Source organism: Protopterus annectens, chromosome 14.part0 (assembly GCF_019279795.1).
Source record: "Protopterus annectens isolate FY-2018-M chromosome 14.part0, PAN1.0, whole genome shotgun sequence".
NCBI classification, from domain to species: Eukaryota; Metazoa; Chordata; order Ceratodontiformes; family Protopteridae; genus Protopterus; species Protopterus annectens.
The window spans coordinates 314,768,422-314,792,608 of NC_056748.1; the positions used below are offsets into that span (position 1 = coordinate 314,768,422).

The window sequence follows — 24,187 nt, forward strand, 5'->3', positions numbered from 1 at the left end:
TATATCGAATCCACAAAAAAAAAAAAAAAAAAAACTTGTCAGGTCCCTGTATCCAAAAATAATCCACCGCAACTAAAACACAAAATCCCAGATGCAGGTGCTTCCACAGAATGTAACTACCAGTATTTTCTCACAACCAGTCAAAGCAATAAACAGAAAAGGTGAGATTGGAATACTTATTAAAACAAGATTTAGCAATTCCATGCACGACAGGCTTCTTCTGGGACTTTGTGTTTGAGTTACACTTATAATGAAGTTAAAAAAATAAAAAGACACAGAAAATTTGTTTGAAAAGTTAATGTCATATGCAATAGTAAATATGGATATAATAACAGGGGATATGAATTGTAACCTAAGAGGAAAAAGTTAAATAAAAGATATTAGAAAATTAAAGGAAGTGATGAATGCAAGACAGCTTGTAGTAGGAAAAGAAAGAGAGATTATACATGAGAGAGTGATTATACGTAAGTAATAGCAAACATGAAGACAGAAACAGATTATGTAATATATTCAGAGACATTAAAAGACATACAGTGGGGGGGTGAAGTTAAAGGCAGAATGTTCAGACCATGATAGGTTCGCACAATGTCAGACTTAAAGTACTTCCACAAAATCTAAAGGTATTACTGCTCAATGCTAGGAGTCTAAACAAAAAACTCCACTCCCTAGAAGCTCTCTTCAACCTACGGAATCCTGACATCTGTGTGGTCACTGAGACGTGGTTTAAAGCCGCAGAGAGCACACCAACAGTGCAAGGTTATAATGCCTTCCACACATTTAGACCAGCTACTTCACAGGCAGAGACTAAAGGTGGTAGTGTCTCTATTTGCTTGAAAAATAAATATACTTCAATGCTGTGGTCAAACAGGCCAATGCACTTGACCTACTCCATGTTCAAATCACCATACACAAAATCCAGTACTAATTCCATGCAAGATGTAGGCCCTCCTCTATGACTCAGGAAACCCATAGTATGTATTTAAACTTATTAGAAGCACTAACCATCAAATCCAATACCATATTCATGGGTGACTTTAATTATCCCACTATTAACTGGGAATCCTATACAATACCAAACATACAGGCACAGAGATTCCTGGATTTTGAAAACACAAACTCCCTGGATCAGATAGTCAGTACACCAACCAGGGTTGCAACCATACTGGATCTAGTCCTCACTAATATGGGAGAGTGCTGCATGCCCCCTACTGTAATGTCTTCCCTGGTAAGGTCAGACCACAACATGGTCTCCTTTGAAGTAAAAATAAAACCTGGACCCCCAGCTAAACCTGGAATACTGAGGAACTACTCTAAGGCTAATCTCTTGCTATTAAGTGAAAGCCTGGAAAAAGTTCAAGGCCCCATAAACCCTGAGAACACTGCTGCCTATGCAGAACTGTTCACAGAAATCCTGTACAAGCATGTTAATTGCTGCATAGAGGCAGCTGTACCCACCAGGAAGAAGTGCAGAACTAACTTAAAAAAGAAGCCACCCTAGAGGAATCACAAAATCGATAGGCTATATAACAGAAGGAAGAAAACCATGGCAAAAATTAGAAGGTGCAGCACCCAGCAGGATAAAAGCACTCTCATCAAACTAAACAAACAACTCAGAGGACAAATAATGTCTAACGAAGCTAAATGTAAGGTAAATTTGGCCTCCTAGGCCAAGGACAGCCACAAGGCATTCTTCAACTATATCCACAACCTCAAAGGCAATACACAATTGTGTGCAGAGCTCACTGTAAATGGAGCCACCTATAATAAGACAGAAGATATAGCAAACCTCCTGGCTTATAAATTCAACTCCAACTTTACCCCTCTCTCCCCCTCAACCTTCCCTCAGGAAATACCATCAAATATAACTCCCCTACAATCACTAAGGAACAGGTCCTTAATGCCCTCTCTAACACCAAGAACATCACATCAATGGACCCAGACAGTATCCCAGGATGCCTTCTAAATACCACGAAACATGACCTATCAGGAGCTCTGGAGTTACTATTTAACTGTAGACTCCAAACAGGGTTTGTGCCTTATGATTGGAGAACAGCAACAGTCATCCCTCTATACAAAGTTTGGCCATCTACAGACCCTGGAAACTACATACCCATAAGTCTCACTAGTCTTATATGTAAGGCCATGATAAGAATTATCATGGAAATGATCAATAGAGAAATGGTAAACCTCAAGACACTGGACCCAACCCAGTTTGGTTTTATCAAGGCCAGATCATGCCTACTCAACCTGGTGGATTTCTTTGAGAAGGTAGCCAAAGCAATGGATGAGGGAAAATGGTTCACACTGCCTACCTTGACCTGGCCAAGACATTTGGCACAATACGCCACTAAGGCATTGTTGACAAACTCAAGAGGTTAGGTACAAACTGGTATGTCACCAGTGGATAGCCAACTGGCTCACAGACAGGACTCGGGAAGTTATAATTGGGCAGTCCATCTCTACAAAGAGGCCAGTCACAAGTGGAATCTCTCAGGGATCATTCCTTGGACTGCTCATTTTTGTCATTTACTTCTCTGAAGTCAAGGCCATTGTCACTGGTCTCTGGCTGACTAAATTTGCAGATGATTGCAAATTAGGAGTTATCATTGAATCCCGCACGGACACAAATGTTCTCCAGGAGGGGCTGATACAGACAAACAACTGGTGTCAGAGCCATGGACTAAAAGTAAATACCAAGAAATGCATAGTAGTATCCTTTGGAAAGAAATCCACCCCTGATAACTATAATTTTGACAACACACCCCTTAGAGCTGACACAGTAGTCAGGGACTTAGGGACACACACAAATAGTAATCTAGCCATTGACCATCACATATCTATAGTAGTGAGGAAATTATTCTATGCTGTGCAACTTATAAACAAAGGTATGGCATCTAAGTCCAAGGAAGTTATTGTCTAACTTATATTTGGCATTCGTCAGACCTATCAGTGAGTACAATGCCCCCTTTGGTATTTACCTAACCAGGCATATCCAACAATTGGAATGTCCAAAAACGTTCCTCACTAAAGCAGTACAGGGTATAAGTAAAATGTCCTATGCACTCCAACTCAAGTTCCTGTCCCTGTATTCTGCCTCCTACAGGCTACTGAGGGGACATCTAAACCTGCATACAGGGCATTGTCAGACCCCAAATAATGGACCCCCTGCATATCTACAAAACAAACAGCACCAGAACTGCCCATTCTACAGACTTAAAAACCTTGCCTGCAATAGAAATAAGACTTGCTGGAGAGACAGGTATGTATCCCAGAGACTACCCCATCTATGGAACAGACTCCACATCCATGTAAACCAGAGTTCCTCCCTAACCCAATTCAAGTGCAACTTGGACAGTTGGATGGGGAACAGGAAATTCATCCCTGGCTTGACACCTATGTCTCTAATGGACACAGACAATCTGTAAATGATTCATCTCCCAGGCCCCTGGTTTAAGTGTTTCATCTCCCAAACCCCTGCTTACATTTTTCAAGGGTATCAGAAATTGTCAGGCATTTGGAATGCATGGCTATGCTTAAAATTGTGGTCATTAACCAATAAACACCTATGAACTTATGAACAAAGAATGGAATGATGGAGAATGGTTTACACAGGGAAAATGATTAAAAAAACTTAAATAATTAGAGTGTAAATATGAAAGCCTTAGAGATTGATGGAAGTAAGCTATGTAAAGAACATAAAACTGTGATTTGTATGTATGAAAATTTGATGAAATGTTGGGAAATATATAAAAAGAAATATGAAAGATTTATGTAGAGCTATAAAAATAAAATTTAAATTAGAAAAAAACAGAAATATAAAAATATGGTGGAAGAAATGACAAGGATGATATAGAAAATGATGGATACTGTTTGAGGAAAGAACGATCTATAAAGAAAATAAAAGAATAAAGGGTTATTGTTGTTTCTTATGGCTTTTCCCGGTTAGGGGTCGCACCAGCGGAACTCTGGTCCGCTAATGATTGGTAGTTGATTTTTACGTGCCGAGTTACCAGCCCTGATGCACAACCTTCAACGAAGGTACGCCCATTTACGCATGTTTCCACGCAGAAGATGCTCTAGCTGAGAATCAAACTGGACAGCGTCTTACTGTGAGGCGACAACGCTACTGCAGCACCACCACCGTGGGTACAATAAAGGGTTATTAAAAACAGTAATATTTAAAGCAAGGAACTAAAGATGAGACATTGCCTTTTTAGAAACAAAATGAGTGAAAGAATATGGTATAGGATGTGGTATTAATGTTGACAGGGCAAGTAGTTAAAAAGCAGAAAGAAAATGAGAAAGAGATTATAGAGTATCTTAGAAAATTATACAAAGTTAACAGTTTAGATAGGAGTATTAAATGAGAAGAGAGATCTATATATGAAAAGAAGGCAGTCAAGTATTGCATAAGGAAATTTCATTAGAGGAAGTGATAGAAGTGTCAAAATCAGTGAATGAAAAGAAAGCACCTGAAACTGATTCAATTATAAATTCTTTAAAGGCATGGCTGTATAAAAAAGAAAGATTTGGTTGTTTGTTTAATTAATAGAAATATAAAGGTATTGAAGATGGGAAATGTATGGAGGGGTGATGAGATTTAAAAATCTGAAACCCATTATTTTAACAAATACAAATTACAAATGTTTTATGTAAATAATGCAAAGAAAGGTTAGAAAAGGCAGTGAACAAGATTAGTAAGGAAAGCTTTTTTTGGTATAAAATAATTAAGCAGATGGTATATAGTATTATACAATCTGAAGACAGTGTAAGAATTACTGGATGTGATGTTGATAAGGTGTTTGATAACACTGCAACTGATTGATATGAAAGATATTAAATGCATATTCAATAGATTCATGTGAAATTAGTGTGTGAAAGTAACAGTGTGAAGGCAATAGTTAATTGGTGGCTTACAAAAATGAAAATAAAATAAAAATCAAAAGGAGAGTGAGGCAAGGTTACCCACGCAGTAGGGTTTGTTTGCTTTAGTAATGAATAATACTAAATGAAAATAAAATAAAAATCAAAAGGAGAGTGAGGCAAGGTTACCCACTCAGTAGGGTTTGTTTGCTTTAGTAATGAATAATACTAAATGAAAATAAAATAAAAATCAAAAGGAGGGTGAGGCAAGGTTACCCACGCAGTAGGGTTTGTTTGCTTTAGTAATGAATAATACTAAATGAAAATAAAATAAAAATCAAAAGGAGGGTGAGGCAAGGTTACCCACGCAGTAGGGTTTGTTTGCTTTAGTAATGAATAATACTAAATGAAAATAAAATAAAAATCAAAAGGAGGGTGAGGCAAGGTTACCCACGCAGTAGGGTTTGTTTTCTTTAGTAATGAATAATACTAAATGAAAATAAAATAAAAATCAAAAGGAGGGTGAGGCAAGGTTACCCACGCAGTAGGGTTTGTTTGCTTTAGTAATGAATAATACTAAATGAAAATAAAATAAAAATCAAAAGGAGGGTGAGGCAAGGTTACCCACGCAGTAGGGTTTGTTTGCTTTAGTAATGAATAATACTACACAAAATGTGAGTAACAAATTTGAAGAGAAGGAGTATATATATGATGAGAAAGTTAATTTGCCTTTGATTATGTCCTATACAGACAAAATAATTAAAATTGCGTAGAATATAAAATATCTGGTACAGCTAATAAAGGTGGACGTTTGGCTACAGAATGATAGATTAAGAGTTAATTGGGAAAACATTAAAGGTTCTGGAGATACTACAACAAAAACAGGAATACATTTTAATAGAAGATAATTTGAAATTATGAAATAAGAACTAGGCAATGGGAAGTATGTGAAATAAGTAAAGTATGGAGAGTGTCTAGTTTAAGTTATATGTAAAAAGAGCATTTAATTAACACAGTGACTCTAGAAAATGTAAGATGCTTGGCTTCTGTTTTTGTATTTCCCATAGAGTTAGAAACTATATTGTTGCTAATTGTTTTAAGTACTATTTGAGGATCAAGATTAAATCCAATTAAAAAGCGAGTGATATTTCATAAAGTAATCAAAGGAGAATTAAACTTAATAAATCCAGTAGTTTTTCTTGATTTCTTTCGACATTTATGGATACATGATGAAAATACTATTCCAAAAAAAATTAAACACAAAATATGAAGAGGTATGGGAAAAGGGCAATGTTAGCAAAAGAAAAAGGAAGGTGGGGAACCAAACAATGGAAAAAAAATAGCTGAAGGTATGGAAAATAAATATAAGGGATGTGGAAAAAAAGAAAGGTATGTCATGAAAAGATTACCATGACATTTTACCATATTAATCCTTGAGAGGATTTGAGACAAGAGTTAAAGAAACAATTAGTAAAACACAGAAAATATTTAAATTTTAGTATGAGGAGCAAAATTTCATTTGGTGACTAATAGTAAAAAAAAAAAAAAAACTTCAAAAGGGTCAGTATTGATTAAGACTATAAATGAGAGATTATGTATTGAATGAAAATAATTGAGATATATTTTAGAATGTCCTCCCATTCTGAAATTATGGGAAAAAAATGGACAGAAGGTTTGTAGATATAAATATCAATATATAATAATGAATGGGTTTTATGAGAAAGATGAGGATGGTAGCCAGGGCAAGAACAATAGTAAATGTATGTGAATATTATATATTTGGCAAGCAATAACAAAATAGTTATTTAATAAGATATGGAATTTTGGATGATAACTAAAATCTTATTATTTTATATTATGCCAAAGGCATGGGGAAGATACATTTAAAAGAAAGTGAAAATGATTAGTCTGTGATTATACATAGTATTTTTCTTTGTTGTATGTATTTGTATTATTTTTTATTTTTTGCTCATGTCATTCAAAGGGGATCCAGTGTCTGTCTTCCTAGGATGACATGCTTGACAAGCCATGCTGCTTCGCAAGGGACGGCTTGCACCTGTCACCTCTGGGATTCCGGATATTGGCTAAGGCTCTTGCCACCCCCATAGTGCCTTTTTTAGGCAAGGCTCAAATTCTAAACCTACCACCCTAGAAAACAAAAATGGGAAGAAACTAAGGGTAATGCTGCTCAATGCCAGAAGTCTAAATCTCAAAATGCACGCTCTCGAGGCCCTTCTCAGTATGGAGAACATCGATGTCTGTGCTGTGACTGAAACCTGGTTCAAGGCTCCTGAGAGCACCCGGCACTATCAGGTTTTACCTCATATCATGCTCCGCCCCAAAACCCGGAACACACCACAAAAGGAGGGGATGTATCCATATTCATCAAGGATACCCACACCTCCAGGTTGGTGGCAACGCACGAAGCATCGGAAACCATCCAGGTGCAATTAACCATAGGCAAAACTGCTCTACAATTTGTAGCATGCTACAGGCCACCCTCTCAAACTCAGGAACCCCACACAGCCTTCCTGAAGACACTGGAGGGTATAAATGTATCTCCAAACACCATTATATTAGGTGACTTCAACTACCCGAATATAGACTGGGAACATTACTCAAGCCCCAACTTTCTAGCCCAAAGGTTCCTGGAGTTCATAAATTCAAATGCCATGGAACAACTAGTCACCATTCCCACAAGAGGAGAAAATATACTAGATCTCATCATCACAAACATGGGGACAAAATGCTCCACACCGGAAGTATATCCCTCATTGGTGAGATCAGATCACAAACTTATCTCACTGGAAATCCACATCCTGCCCCCACCCCAAACCAAAAAGACCACAGTGAAGAACTTCTCTAAAGCAAACTTCACACTACTCAAGACTGGTGTGGTATCCTTCAAGGCCGAGCCAGTGGAAACCACAACCCAAGCTGCGGAAGCCCTTACAAATGCCTTCTACGAACACCTCCAGGACTGCATGGATCAGGCAATCCCTAATAAAACCAAGACTCTCTCCACCAAGGGAAAACGTCCAGTCTGGTAGACCCCAGCCATAAACAAACTTTACAATAAGAGGAGAAAGCTGTTACATGATAGAGCAAAATCCATAAAAGAGAAGACACCCTTGATCATTATTATTAAAAAAATACGAGCACTCATAAAATCATCCAAGGACAAATTTGAGAGAAAAATTGCAATAGATTCAAAAGACAATCATAAGGCCTTCTTCAGCTATGTTAGAAACCTGGTTGGAAACTCCCAGATATGCGCAGAATTAGTCCAAAATGATACAAAAATCACTGAACTCACAGACATTGCCAACATACTGGCAGACAGGTTCAGTGCAAACTTCACCCCCCTCTCCCCCCCAAAAGGAGAGATAACTATCCCAGCGGAGTGTAGCCTCCCAGACATCTCTAATGCGCAGGTGAAAGCTGCTCTCTCTAAAGCTAAAAACACAGCATCAATGGGACCGGATGGTGTCCCCGGCTGTGTGCTACATGAACTCAACGAGGAACTAAACCCGCATATAAGGCAGCTGTTTAATCTTAGCCTTACCACAGGATACGTGCCCAAGGAGTGGCGTACGGCAACTGTGGTCCCACTCCACAAAGGCGGTACCTCTACGGACCCTGGAAGTTAGCGCCCCATAAGCTTAACAAGCCTGGTCTGCAAAGCTATGGAGAGGATCATAATGGAACTCATAAACAAAGACATAGGGGACTTGCAGACATTGGCCCCGACCCAGTTTGGCTTTGTCAAGGGAAGATCATGCCTTTTGAACTTGGTCGACTTCTTCGAAACAGTCACCAAGGCCATTGATGAGGGAAAGGCAGTCCATACAGCCTACCTTGACCTTGCAAAAGCTTTCGAAACAATACCCCACTCGGGTATTATAGAGAAACTTACCAGCTTAAATGTAAACCCATATGTCACAAGATGGGTTGCAAACTGGCTAAAGGACAGAACCCACAGGGTTAGAGTTGCTGGCGCCATGTCAGACTCCAAGCCGGTCACAAGTGGGGTCCCACAGGGCTCAGTCCTTGGCCCCCTGTTGTTCGGCATCTACTTCTCAGAAGTACAGGCAAACATAGGAGGACTATGGCTGACAAAATTTGCAGATGACTGGAAACTGGGCGCCATAGTGGAAAGTACATCGGACACAGATATCCTTCAGAGGGGTCTCACGGAAACTGATAACTGGTGCCAGAGACATGGCCTGAAGTTAAATGCCAAAAAATGTATAGTCATACCCTTCTGGAAAAACAAGGTAACCCCAAGCTACCATATAGGTGGCAATCCATTAAGCACAGAAGAGGTTATCAGGGACCTGGGGACCCAGGTTGACAGTGGCCTTTCTTTTGACACTCACATTGCTAAAGTGGTTAGAAAGACCTTCTACATTGCCCACCTGATCATGAAGGGATTCACATCCAGATCAAGTGAGGTCATTGTTCCCCTGTACTCTTCACTTAGACCAATGATCGAGTACAATGCCCCATTCGGGATGTATCTCACCCGACACCTGCAGCAATTGGAGAGACCCCAAAAGTTCCTCACCAAAAGGATAAAGGGACTCCAAAATCTGTCATATGCTGCCAGACTGAAGAAACTCCAGCTCTATTCAGTGGCATACCGCCTGCTCAGAGGTGACCTGTGCCTGACATACAAGGCCATGTCCAATCCGGAATTAATGGACATGCTCCACCTCAAAAAATCCAAATCTACCAGATCCACTAGAGCAAGCGACTTAAACTTTAGCACGGATATAAATAGGACATGCTGGGGGGATAGATTTGTCACCCAGAGACTCCCTATGCTGTGGAATAAAATCCCAGTCCATGTGAGGCAGAGCACCTCGCTGGCTCTGTTCAAGAGAAATCTTGACCGGTGGATGGGAGATTGTATGTTTACCCCGGGGATCATCTCTGTGTCACTGCTGGACAGAGGCACAACAAACTAATGGGCACAGTATTTTTTAACATAAGAGGTGGCGTAAGCCACAAAACTTTGGGCTAGGCTTATAAATGCCTTAGGGCAGATAGCCTAGTATAAACCTATGAACCTATGAACTAATGGATACTGATTTTTTAATTACTACATTTTTGCAAATGGAAGAATTTTGTGAATTTTTATTTATCTGCATCAGCAGATAAATAAGACACATTCATGTAATAGATTCATATCCCAGTGTATCCCTCAGCTCTGGAAGAAGCTCCCACTACATGTCAGAGTAGCACCCTTGCCACATTCAAGGTAAACCTAGATAATTTGATGGGCAGCTTCAAATTCTCTCCTAGTCTATTTTATCTTGCCTTCCTTAATGCTAGAGGGAATCCTGAATAGGATTTTTTTGGCTAGGCCTGTAGTGGTCTGCAGACTGATTGCCTAACACTTCCCTATGAACCTATAGGACCCTTACTCTTTTTCATAAGTGGCATGGGATCTTTTATATCCAACTGACCTACCACCAACTCAGGCAGCTGAGACATCAACTTAGTATCTTTTACAAAGGACAGCACAATCTGGAGTGCAGCACCTCCCTTAATACTGCTTTTCAGTGGCAGTATTGGAAAATTAATCCAATTACCTCATGTAGAATAGAGCCCATGGACTTTTGACCTTTAAGCATCCAAGGCTAGTGTGCTACCATCTGAGCTTCTACTACTTGTTAGAATGGTGCCAAAGGGACATAAGGAAAGGAAGACAGGAATAATACATATATCTTAACAGGAGATGGATCGATGAGCTCTCTTTCATAATGTTAAATTTTAGTGTCTTGTGAACCAGTGGTACAGCTGTACAGTGTTTTAGAAACAAGAGTGGTGCTGCACTATGGGCAAATGGTGACAGAAGCTTTCTTGCAAAAAAAACAATGGAGTAAAATGAAATCCTGACAATTATAGGTTTATCAACCTCACTTCTGTAGTAGTTGGGAAGAGACAATGCATTAACTGACTGAAGGAAAGCTGGGCACTGACCTATTTTACTAAATACTGCTCACATAATTATTTTGACAAAAAAGACACATAAAAGAAACTATAACCTATGCTCAGGTGTTACAACATCAGAGATGGTTAATTTCAAATAAGATGCATGGAGTCTGCATCTGTAACTGAATAAGTTGTAGCTGTCCTAATGCTGCAAATGGTAATCAGAAGTAAAAGTAACATGAATTGTCAATGGCTTTAAATACACCTCACACAACCTGCTGAAACTCTGCATGTATTACAAATAATTCTTACGATTGCAAGTCCTTGCTAACTGTTCTCAAAATGAACATCAAGATTCACTGGTCAAGCTTCACTCTTGAGGTGAATTTTTTTGATCACCTTTTCTCAAAAGCATAAAACTGTGGTAATGATCGGAGACCTGATAATACTCTGTAGTATTTAGATCCACAGAGAAAGTGGTATGGCTCCTGACTACACTAGCAGACGTTCATAGGTGTGTACTAGGCTAATGGCCCTGGGGCCTTTACAAGCCTAGCCCATAGGATTACCCTGGCATTGTGCCAACTGACCTTAGTTCCCAGTGCTTCTGTTGAGTAAGGCCGCTGGAGTAATCATTAGAGTGAATTTTCTATTTCCCATCCACTCATCAAGATTTCTCTTGAAGAGGGCTAGTACGGGGCTCTGCTTGACATGTGTGGGAAGTGTATTCCATAGCATGGGCAGTCTCTGGGTTATGAACCTGTCCTCCAGCATGTTCTGTTGATTGTGGTAATGAGGTTGAGGTCTCTGGAGCATGTGGTGTGGACAGATTGGGATTTCTTTAGATGTAGCATTTCTAACAGAGCTGGGTCAGACATGGCTTTGTAAGTCAAGTAGAGATCACCTCCAAGTAGACGATTTGAGACAGAGAATAGTTGGATTTTTTTTTTTAGTCTGTCCATATAGGACAAATGTTTAAGGCCTAGGATCCCCTTTGTGAGGTACTTTTGAGGCCTCTCCAGTTGTTGCAGGTGTTTAGTGAAGTGAATACTAAATGGGGCATTATACTCAATGATTGGCCTAATGAGGGAAGAGTAGAGGGAGACAATAACCTCTTTCTTCCTGGATGTAAAACCCTTAGCAATGAGATGTGCCACATAGAAGGACTTTCTGACCACAGTGGCAATGTGGTGGTCAAAAGAGAGATTGTGTCAACCTGTGTTCCTAGATCTCTTATAACGCCTTTTGTGTTCAGTGGACTACCATCAATGTGGTAATTCATGGGAACAGTTTTTTTTCCATAGGGGATGATGACACATTTTTTGGCATTGAGCTTAGGGCCATGGTTCTGACACCAGTTGTTGGTCTCAGTGAGGCCTTTCTGTAGGATGTCAACATCACTCAGGGAGTTAATAGTAGCTCCCAACTTGCAATTGTCTGCAAAGCTTATCAGCCAGAGTCCCTTCATGTTGGCCTGGACTTCAGAGAAGTAGATACCAAACAGGAGAGGACCCAGAACTGAACCCTGTGGGACTCCACTTGTGACTTATCGGCAGTCTGACTTGGGATCAGCTACTTTCACACTGTGGGTTCTACCTGTAAGCCAGTTTGCAACTCAGCTAGTGATATAGGGGTTGATGCCTAGCTTAGTGAGTTTTTCTGATTCCTGAGTGGGGAATGGTATCAGAGGCCTTGGCCAGATCAAGGTAGGCTGTATGAACCACCTTGCTTTCATCCACAGCTCTGGTGACTCACTCAAAGAAGTTGACCAAGTTGAGCAGGCATGATCTACCCTTCACAAAACCAAACTGTGTGGGATCCAGAGTTTGGAGATTCCATACATCCTTGTTTATTAGGTCTATGATGATGTGTTCCATAGTTTTGCATATCAGTCTCATCAGGCTAAAGGGGCAATAGTTCCCAGAGTCTGTAGTCACTCCTTTGGGGAGAGGGATGACTGTAGCAGTGCGCCATTTGGTAGAGACAAAGCCTGAGGTGAGGCTGATATTGAACGGGGCACACAGGTGAGGTAACAATTGTAGTTAATGTAGAACACAGCCAGGGATATTATCAGATCCCATAGAAACTGTATTCTTGGCCTTGGACAGTGCTTTTTTAACCTGTGCAGCAGTAATACTGGGTGCCCGGCAATCTACTGGTATTGTGACTGGTCCCTTGGGGGGGTTAAAGTTGACATTGAATCTGTTGGCCAGTATATTGGCAATATCTGTTGGCTCAGTATAAGAGATACCATTGTGCAGTAGCTCAGAGCAAATCTGGGTATTGCCGTGGAGATTCTTTACATAACTATAGAAGGCCTTGTGGTTTTCTTTACTATCTGCTGTAATTCTGTTTTCATAGCTAGAGTTAGAAGATTTGATGAGGGATCTCAACTTTTTGTTGAGGCTGATAAGGGAGTTTTTCCAGTCTTTTGACTTCACAGTGTCTGGATCAGTTTCCTCCTTCTGTTGTAGAGTTTGTTTATGGCAGGGGGACCACCAGATTGGCTACCTTTTTTTGGATATGGTGAGATGCATGCATTTGTGTATGTGTTTATACAGTGCATTGGTGTATGATTTGGTGGTCATGCAACTGATCTCCATTTGTATGGGTGCTGTGAAGTTAGGCACCTCTGCTTTTAGGAGTCCAAAGTTAGCTTTGGAGAAGTTTTTCATGGTGGTTACCTTTGCGGGGGTGGGCGGTGAGTGATGTGTATTTCCAAGGTGATTAGTTTGTGGTCGGATCTAACCAGGCAGGAGTTGACTACTGGTGTAGTGCAATGGGCGTCCATGTTAGTAATGACCACGTCAAGGATGTTGCTACCTCTAGTGAGGATAAGAACGAGCTTGTCCAGGGCACTGGAATTAATGAATTCCAGGAAACATTGGGCAAGTGTATTGGTAAATGAGTAGTTTTCCCAGTTAATGGAGGGGTAGTTGAAGTCACCCAGTATGAGAGTGTTAGGCTGGACCCTAATATTCTCCAGGGTACTTAGGAACATGGAGTGTAAGTCTTGGGACATGGTTGGGGATCTATAGCAGGCTATGACCTGAATCACTGTCTTACCCATTGTTAGCTGCACCTGAGGTATCTCATATATGTTATATTGGGCTACTAGTCTGGAGGTGTGCACATTTTTTATGAATATGGAAACACCACAGCCTTTGGAGATTCGGTCCAAGTTCTGGGGCTGAAAGGTGTGGAATGAGTTATAGCCTGGTAGGGGTGCTTTCTGCTGCTTTGAACCAGGCCTCTGTTATGGCACAAATGTTGATGGTCTCCATTTTAAGGAGTGCTTCTGTGATGAATAAGAGCTGACTACTGGCCACTGAAAGGGATAAATGATTCATGATACAGATAAATGAAAAGATGTAAATAATGTAAAAGTATGTATGTATAAACAAATAACTGTGTAGGTGAAGACATCTTGCAGCTGTGTAAGGCTTGGATGCAACAGTCAAGTGGACTTGATAGACCACAGGTCAACTCTCAGCCTCTTCCTATAGTTATAGGAATATACTGCAGTCATTTCCATTTGGTAAATTTCCAGTAATAAAACAGAACAAAGTCATGAAATTCTCCTAGAGAGTATTTCTAATACAGAAAGTTCTCACTTTGTTTGCATCTCACTTTCATTGAAACTGAGCATTTCATTTTATGTCTGTCCCTCCATTTGTGCATGCTGAAACTATGAAAAAAGTGGTAAATTAATTGCAAAAGGTATAGTTTGTTTTATAATCTTGTCATTATCTGGCAAATAAAAATGCATCCTTACCCATTTCTTAACAAATCATATGGCTTGGTGACAAAGTCAGACCTCAAGGGGGATGCCACACATGTATCTACAAACAGTTCTAGATTCCAGTCTGAACTCTGCAGAGTTGCTTGAACGAACAAGTCCTGGTTCAGGTCAACAAAATAAGGAGACTGTAGTACTGGTGAGTAGAATGATGGGGAATCATAAAATGACATATTTATGTTGTATCGTCCTTGTTCTGTGTCATGTAGCTTCACTCCCGTGTCATTAGCTACATACATTATTTCCACAATTGTATTCTGCTGCATTTTGCATGCCACTTGTAGTTGAAATGTCTTTTGTCGAGTGATTAGATAGCCAGAACGTGAAGCTGTTACCGTGTTTGAGTAGACAATATTGCCATCATTTTCCTAAATAACAACAAAACATTGTGAAATAAACAGTGGTGATTAATTACAATGCATTTTTCACAGACAACACAATAGTTCATCATTAAAAGGGAAGCTGTTCCTAACAACTGGATAATCACTGTAATGACACCACCTGTTTGATGATAAGTAGCATTACAATGAAGCAGTGACTCATTTAGCCCAAGCAAGTTATCGTTTAAAATGAAAAAGAAAAAAATGACTGCATCGTGCAAGCTAAGGAGTGGTACTGTAGTAATTCCTCGATGATGGGCATTAAATATTCACCTAATGTTTTGTTTTATAAGGCATGACATTTACTGCAAGAGTAGTGACATGAATCTTCAAGGCTCAGCGGGATGATAGCTTCATTTGGGAAAAATAATGTACGTAGAAAAGAAGCATGAGTAAGTGAATCTGTTTAATAATGGGCAGAGACTATATGATATAGTAAGTGAATCCATTTAATACTGGGCAGAGACTATATGATGTAGTAAGTGAATCCGTTTAGTGCTGGGCAGAGACTATATGATGTAGTAAGTGGATCCGTTTAATACTGGGCAGAGACTATATGATGTAATAAGTGAATCCGTTTAATACTGGGCAGAGACTATATGATGTAATAAGTGAATCCGTTTAATACTGGGCAGAGACTATATGATGTAGTAAGTGAATCCATTTAATACTGGGCAGAGACTATATGATGTAGTAAGTGGATCCGTTTAATACTGGGCAGAGACTATATGATGTAATAAGTGAATCCGTTTAATACTGGGCAGAGACTATATGATGTAGTAAGTGAATCCGTTTAATACTGGGCAGAGACTAAATGATGTAGTAAGTGAATCCGTTTAATGCTGGGCAGAGACTATATGATGTAGTAAGTGGATCCGTTTAATACTGGGCAGAGACTATATGATGTAATAAGTGAATCCGTTTAATACTGGGCAGAGACTATATGATGTAATAAGTGAATCCGTTTAATACTGGGCAGAGACTATATGATGTAGTAAGTGAATCCGTTTAATACTGGGCAGAGACTATATGATGTAGTAAGTGAATCCGTTTAATACTGGGCAGAGACTATATGATGTAGTAAGTGGATCCATTTAATACTGGGCAGAGACTATGATCGCTGGGTCCAACATTTATACAGCAACCTACAGCTGGGTGTTGTTAATGAATGTTTCTTTTATAGTTTGTATTTGACTTTAATTCTGTCTATGTTTTGCAAAGTACTCCTATTCAAATCTGTAAAATTCATAATCCCTATAATAAATTGAACAATGTACAGCCAAAATCTACAAGCTCACAAAGATATTTCAAACAGTCTTCATAATAGGAAAACAGTTCAACCCTATCTCATTGCTATCTCCTACAGACTCATTTGGACTGTGTAATCATCTTCCCTCTTTTGCCCCGGGTCTGTATTAAATTGTCAAAATGGCATTGCAACGAATGCCGTTTCGATGACATATAAATAACGAAATACAATAACAGCGAAACTCCATGTCACCGATTTTTTTACTAGATAAAACAAATCAGTAGACCAACAACACAAACACACACATTGAAACATTTCAAAGTCACCCCCCACACCCCCCAGTGTGGGAGGCTGTTCCCCCTACACCCCCTAACTAAATATACCAACTCCGAGATCACACTACAGTAGGGTAAAGGGCAATGTCATGGCTCAGGCCAAGCGATTTTATCCCTATGAAAAAAATCGCTAACCTGAGCTTTCGTTGTTATTGCATTTCGCTTTTTATGTGTCATTGAAACAGCATTTGCTGAAATGCCATTTCTACAATTTAATATAGACCCTATTGCCCCCACACCTTCTTCCCCCAGCTTCCTATAAATAATAGCACTGGTCAGTATGGCACAATAGCAGTCTACCTTTCCAGCCATTGCCAGAATTGTATGACTTGGTTTCTAAAGGTAGTATAACTGATGCCTTTTAACTGAAAATGAACATTTGCTCAACCAAATTTATTCCATCTGCATCATGCTGTTACAGTCTCACTCACAGAAATGCAGAATTCTCATTCTATTAGCATTAAACAGTTATAAACTAATTTATTTAATAAATAATTAACTAAGCCTTCTAGAACTTATAAATGTAGGCATTAGTGAAATTCCCAACTACATCTACTACATGCATGCCTTCATCAACATTTTACAAACACCAAAACACCCCAGAGGCTGACAAAAATGAATCAAGTTCTGGAAACATCTTAGTAAATGGTGACTCCATTGTTAGGCACACTGATTCCATACTTACCAAGGTGAACAATAATATAGTTGCTGGAGCCAGGATTGCTGATATTTCAAGACCCCATAAAATATTCTTCTCTAGTATGTATAGTCCATTTTGGAGTAAACAATCTGACATAAAAACACATTGAAGACATGCAGAACTTTCTGGAGCTTACTCTGCAAGCTTCCCTCAAATATATCACCGGGATAAACTATATCCTAAACTATGAACAAGTACCTATTCATACCTTACACCTCCTTACTCTCCCTTCATCAATCACTTCCTTACTTCAATCAGTTTCTCTCCTCGTCTTTCTTAATATGTCATAACCCTGTTTTTCTTTTCCAGTTGTCTTATACTAATTTACCTTTAATTTTTTATAAACTCACAAAAATTTATGTAAATATTAAATCATTGTCATATAAATTATATCTATTCTTAACCAATGTTTTCACATTGTATTTAATTTTGGTATAATTATTTAAACTGTAGATGTTTTTGTATCATTTTTGAAGATTGTTAAATTATTGTTCTTAAAATATTTTTCTAATACTTTGGAGTGTTTCTCATTAGGCCTCCACTGGAAATGAGCACCTACCCAGTCAAACTTTCCCAGAAATCAAATATATCCTCCCTTCACCAAGACTGCTGCCTAGATTCAAAGCAATATCATTGGTGTCAGCTATTGGCTAAGCTCCTGGGGAAGTCCAGTATGTGTCTCCCTGGGACAAGATGATCAGCAATCCTACTTGCTTTACTGAAGATGGTCTACACCTCTCAATCATGGGCTTCTGCATACTGGCTAAAGCCTTTGCTGCTCCCAGTGTGTGTTTTTAGGCACTAATGAACATCCCCACCTAACCAACAAACCAAATCATAAATTAGACAAAATCAAGGTGGCTCTTTTTAATGACAGGAGCCTGATTTGAAGGGACTTCTACATCTGGAGTGAGTCCATGTTTGTGTAATGACTGAGACATGGCTCAAATGTAATGAGAACATCACCTTTTTACTTGGATTCTGTTACTGTCACACCTTCAAGCACATGAGTAATGGTGTCAATCTCTTAGTTTTTGACAGGGATTTCATCCCTTCCAAAGTGATACCTAATGACCTACTCAGTGAACACACTGTGCTTCAGCTTACACTAGGCAAGTCAGATTTTATACTTGCAACTTGTTAATGGTCTGTTTCTATGGCCTTTTAGGACTGTCAGAAGTTAATGGCATTCCTAGAAGACATCCCAGTTAGAGATGGATCTCTAATCCTCTGAGACTTTAGAAACCTCTCCATACACAGGAGTACTTATACTTTTAATGTTGGATTTGCAAAAAGTTTCTTAGGTTGCACGTGTGAATGAGAATTCCATGGATCAAATTGTCCATAACCATACCAGGGTTTGTAATATGCCTTACTTAACTCTTACAAACTCTGATCTGGACTGCTTCCTGACCATGGTTGATCTCTCAGTTGTTAAGATTACCTTTACCCTCAGAATATCTTCTCCCATGGTTACCAACACCAGCCTCTTTAGAGAATTCAAAAATGCTAACCTTTTACAATCATATGACAAAATCCCAAAATTCTACCAGGCTGCCCCTAAATAGATCTGAAATATGCAGCTACCTATGCCAAGGATCATTATGCTTATTACAATAAATGTTCTATTAGAGCTGTCCACACCAGGACCAAATATAGAGGCAAAGTCAGTAACAGTCTTCCCTGGTGGTCAGAAAACATCAGTGCACATGCAAGAGAAGGAAGAAACAGCTTAGACTTCCTTGAAAGGAAAGAACCCTTCATCACAATGAAAACTTACCAATAAACTGAAGGCAGCTACTAAGACCATCAAAGCCCCCAAGGAAATAAGGCTAGCTTCTGTTGCTAAAGTTGTATATTTACTTACTCAAGCCACTGTACTGATGAGCTCATCACCAGGAAGCAACAGCTGCATAACCCTCTCCAGTAAGTGTTCCCCTCAAATCACAGTCTGTTTTCTTTTGAGAATAACTTACATCTATAAAATAACATATCAATACCTCTCCTCTTCATCTGTACCTAACCTCAGCTTTAATATTATATTATTTTAAGAAATTCACAGTAAAATTAGATAATGTCTATACTTGCCTTAATTTAATAGTATAAAGTAGAGTGACTGTGCAAATTAACATACCTTTTCTTAAGGGTCACTGATTGGTTTCTAATCATCTTGCACTTCACAAACATTGTCACAAACAGTCTAAATGTGTATTAAATGCAAACTATCCCATTAATTTTAGCAGCGACTTTCAGCCAATACCATTGCTCTGCATCTACAGATAATCTGATTCTAGTCACCAGCAGTATTTTTCTTATTGCACAGTAGACTATCCATGCAGTAAGCATTTCTGTGCTGAATCCAAGTTATATTTCATTGTTAAAGGCATTCTACTCTGTTTTAAAACTCTACTTTTAAGTAATATATCCTTTTGATTTTTCCCTGATTTTAATACCTTACTGATTTTTTTGAAGATGGCTGCAAAGAAGGTCCAGGTTGGACTCACTCTGTTCACTCCCATCCCCTACCCCCATTCCCACCCACTGCATGTATACTTACATATTTTAGTTATACAGACCCACCCACATTCTTCTCTCAACAAATCATACCACTTCCCACCAAAATAACAACTAAACTATCCACTCATCAAACACCACAATTAGACTCATCCTATATTCTAATAAACCCCACCCACCAATACCCACTATGTCCAATATCCCACATAAGATACTACTAACATTCCCCATTTTATTCATAATATTAATACTACTTAGGTTAGCCACATCACTTACAAATAAAGCAGCCATACTCATCTACAACACTACATCCTCCACCAACATATTTCAACAACTAAAGCATTACTCGAATATCTGCCTGCAACTATTTTATTATCCTTTCCCCTAAAACCCCAACAGCAAAATAAAAACCCACAATACCACCAAACCCCTTCTTTGTACACTAAATCCATGCCATAAAACTAAATGCAAACCACTGAAAACTTACCTAATACTAAAATTACTACAAAATAGTGATATACACCCCGGACCAAATGTAAAACCTAGTTCCAAGTCCCTAATCCTATTTACTCAAAACCTAAGAAGCTTATGCAATAAAATAACTTCCCTGCATGCTTGTATTGAACAATACAACCCAGACATCTTAGCCATAACAGCAACCTGGCTATACACTGGAATAAAAGGTACTGAAATTATATTCCCTAACTATACCATCTTTAGACTAGACACACTAAAAAGAGGAGGGGAGGATAGCAGACTCAGTATAACTCCTTACCCACACAAACCACCCAAATTCCTTAATGCTGAAGTGCCAATAAATACCCTAAATCTTAACAACTCTAAAAAAGAAATCTGTCTCATAGCAGTTTATATTCCTCCAGGAAACAATGTACCAGTCCTAGAAGACATACTGTCATGGACAACTGAAAGCATCAACTAGAAACTGTAATCTTAGCAGATATGAATATTAATTGCAAAGTCATCACTGTAAACTCTCCAAACACAAATATATAGTTCTATTGGTTTAAAGAACTAATCACTGAACCTACAAGGTACAACAAATACTTCACTAACCACTGTACTCTTGATTGGATCCTTGTATCCCACCCAACAAATTTCTCCTCCTCAGGTACACTATCAAATTCACTAAGCAACCATCTTCCAGCCTTTGTCATCAGAGCAACCACCCACCTCCCAAAAGAACATACCATAAAAACAGTTAGAAATACCACTAGGCTCAATCAAGAAACACCCAACCTACTAAATGGAATAAACTGGTCACCCCTAAAGTTACTACCACTAAATCATGCTGTTCACTACCTATATACTAATTTCTTAAAAATAATTGATAGTCTGGCCCCATACAAACAAAGAAGGTAAAGAAAAGAAAAAAAACATGATTAACAGTCAACTGCATTGACCTCATGAAGCAAAGAGACATAGAATGTAGCAATTGGAAACAAAACAGAACCAAACAAAATCTCCAAGCTTATAAAACATTATGCAATATAGTAACCAAAATAGTCAACAAGTGTAAACAATCATACTACTCCAACCTCCAGCTTCAACATAAATACAACCCCAAAACATTTTGCCACTCTAAAACTACCTTCTTCAACCCAGGCTCAAACAAAGACAACTCCCCTTCACCTAGTGCCCCCCAGCACAAATTGCTGAATAATTTAACAAACATTTCATAAAATCCATTAAAGACCTTCTCACCTCTACAAACTCAGGTAACTCACAACTAAACCTACAGTCCAACAACAATTCCTTAACATCCCCCACAAAAGACAATCCCATCACCATACCACTAACCAGCAAAATAGCTCCAACAATACTTTCATTTTCCATCCCATACCCACCTCTCAAATAAAAAATGTACTACTCAAGCTCAAACCCTATTCCACATAAGCAGACAATCTCCCACCCAATACCTAAACTCACCCCAGACTTAATTGCATATCTAGTCAGCATCCTAATAAACAGGTCACTCTCTGAACCCACAGTCCCTACAATATGGAAACTATCTCACATAACAGCTATTCATAAAGGAGGACAATCCATGGAAATCTCTAATTTCCACCCAATATCAGTACTATCCCTCTGTCCAAAATCATGGAAAGGTGTATTCACCAAAAAATCATGAAATATCTACTCCAAAACAACCTGCTCTCTCAAACTCAACATGGCTTCAGGCCAAATCACAGCACTACTATCCTTTACAAACACCATTAATAAAGCCAGAGACAAAGGCCACCTAGTAGCAGAAATATTCCTAGACCTCTCCAAAGCATGCAATACTGTTTCACACACTTTACTACTTAACAGACTGTCCAGCCAAAGTTGTTCCTCCTCCACACTCCAGTGTTTCCAAATTTACCTCCATGATAGGAAACAAGCAGTTGAACAGTCAAACCAACTCTCCCCTTCCTAATATACCCCACAGGAGTACCACAAGGCTTTATCTTAGGACCCTTACTATTTAACATATTCACCAATAACCTATATACCTCCTTTTCCCCAGGAACATTAATACAGTATGCAGATGCCTCAAACTTAATCTGCACCTCCCGTACCCTCCCTGAACTGCTAATCAAAACCCAACAATCCTTCTCAGAAATTGAATCATAGTTTACAGGCTCCCAACTCTTTCTAAATAAAAAAAAAAGTTATGATATTCCTCTCCAAAAATATCACCATCAACCCAGGCCAACTAAATATTTATGTAGCTGACAATACCATCTTAGAAATCATTCAAGAAACTAAACTACTTGGTGTTATAATTGATGATAAACTCAACTTTGATCCTCATATTCAACAAAAAAAATAAAAAAAACATAAAAAACTAGAAATACTCTACATAAACAGACAATTCCTTACCACTACAAACAAAACTAACCAGGCTAAAACCTTCTTGCTTCCATCAAATCTCTATGGTTCCTGTATACTAACCAATCTGCAGAACTCCACCAAAACTAAATTAGAGTAATGCTACAACAAAGTTACAAAGTTCGCAACCAACTCCAACTACCGTACACATCACTGTACATCACTCAAAGAATTAAACTGGTTAGAATTAACACAACAGCATTCATACACACACCTCATTACAATACACAACCTATTTTATAGGCCCACTGCCTGTCCAGCTCTAGAAGACTTAATACAACATTACAAACCAAACACATCCCTCAGATCTGACGATAAAAAACCTCCTTGAAATCTATAAACCTTCTAGATACCCAGAAAGATCTCTATACTCACACTCTATTGCTAAATCTTGGAACACCCTACCTCCCAACATTAGGCTAACTCCTATCTTACCTCTCTTTAAAGCCTTTCTAAAGGAACACCTAAATAAATCATGGCTATTACCAAGCATAACCCCAGGCAACTGCACAACCTGTACTCCTATACCTCCTTCAATTATGTTAATATGTCAACTACCATTAAGCACTTTCAAGACTGGAAAAAATGTACCATGCTATTCCTATCTTTCTACCCCCTGATGAATTAATCTAAACAGCACAAGTATTCTTCCAGTTCAAACATGAAGAATGGTATTATGCAAATATCCTATCACTGAGGCAGTGACATTGTATCATGTTAAAAGTCTTGTAAAATTTGTAAAAGTCTTGTCAAATTTATAATTTTGTGTAAAGTGTTATTAAGATAAACATGTAATCTATTCACTGTATATGTAAGTCTACTAAATTTGCTTATATGTCTTTGTTTAAAGTGTTATCACAGTTAAACTAGCAATGTACTCACTGTATACTTACATATTATAGTTTTGCTTGTAAGTCTTGTAATTTTCTAAAATTGTGGAGCTTTTCTCCCTGGGCCTCCTCTGAAAATGGGTCTTGTGACCCGATCGGACTATCCCAGTTAACAAATGTCAAATAAATCAAATAAATAAATAATTATAACTACTTCTTCATCTACATTAGAAAGCTAAGAAATAGTTTATATCACTGTTCAGAACTTATGGCACATCCTATTCAAATCCTAATGACATTGTTGACGTATTGAGTAATATGTTTGCTTCAAATTTCTCCACTGAAGCTGTCTATCATCCTCACTCCAAATGTACTGGAGTCATTCTTCCCTCCCCCAACTATTTCCAAGAACCATATCCTTAAAGTGCTCTCCAAGACCAAAGATACCTCTTAATAGGTCTCAACAAAATGTTGGCATTGTGTTATAAACAATCACAGGCAGGCATTGCTTATTCCCTCCTTATGTTGTTCAACCTAAGCCTTGCAACAACCTAGGATTCTGAACAATGATGCACTCAGGTGGTGATGCTCCTTCATAAGGGTGGCTCCATCATTGACTCAAGCCACTATAGACCCACTATTCTTATTATTCTTGACTGCAAAGCCCATATAATACATTATCACT

The 24,187-nt window shown here is 38.7% G+C and overlaps 1 protein-coding gene across 1 annotated transcript in view; it reads right to left on the minus strand.

Moving 5' to 3' along the window:
* LOC122788658 (deleted in malignant brain tumors 1 protein-like) overlaps positions 1–24,187 on the minus strand; it is a 1,289,564-nt gene that overhangs the window by 706,365 nt on the left and 559,012 nt on the right. Inside the window, exon 21 of the mRNA XM_044055554.1 lies at positions 14,579–14,970. Coding sequence (XP_043911489.1) covers positions 14,579–14,970 — 392 coding nt within the window. The remainder of the gene's footprint in view (positions 1–14,578; positions 14,971–24,187) is intronic.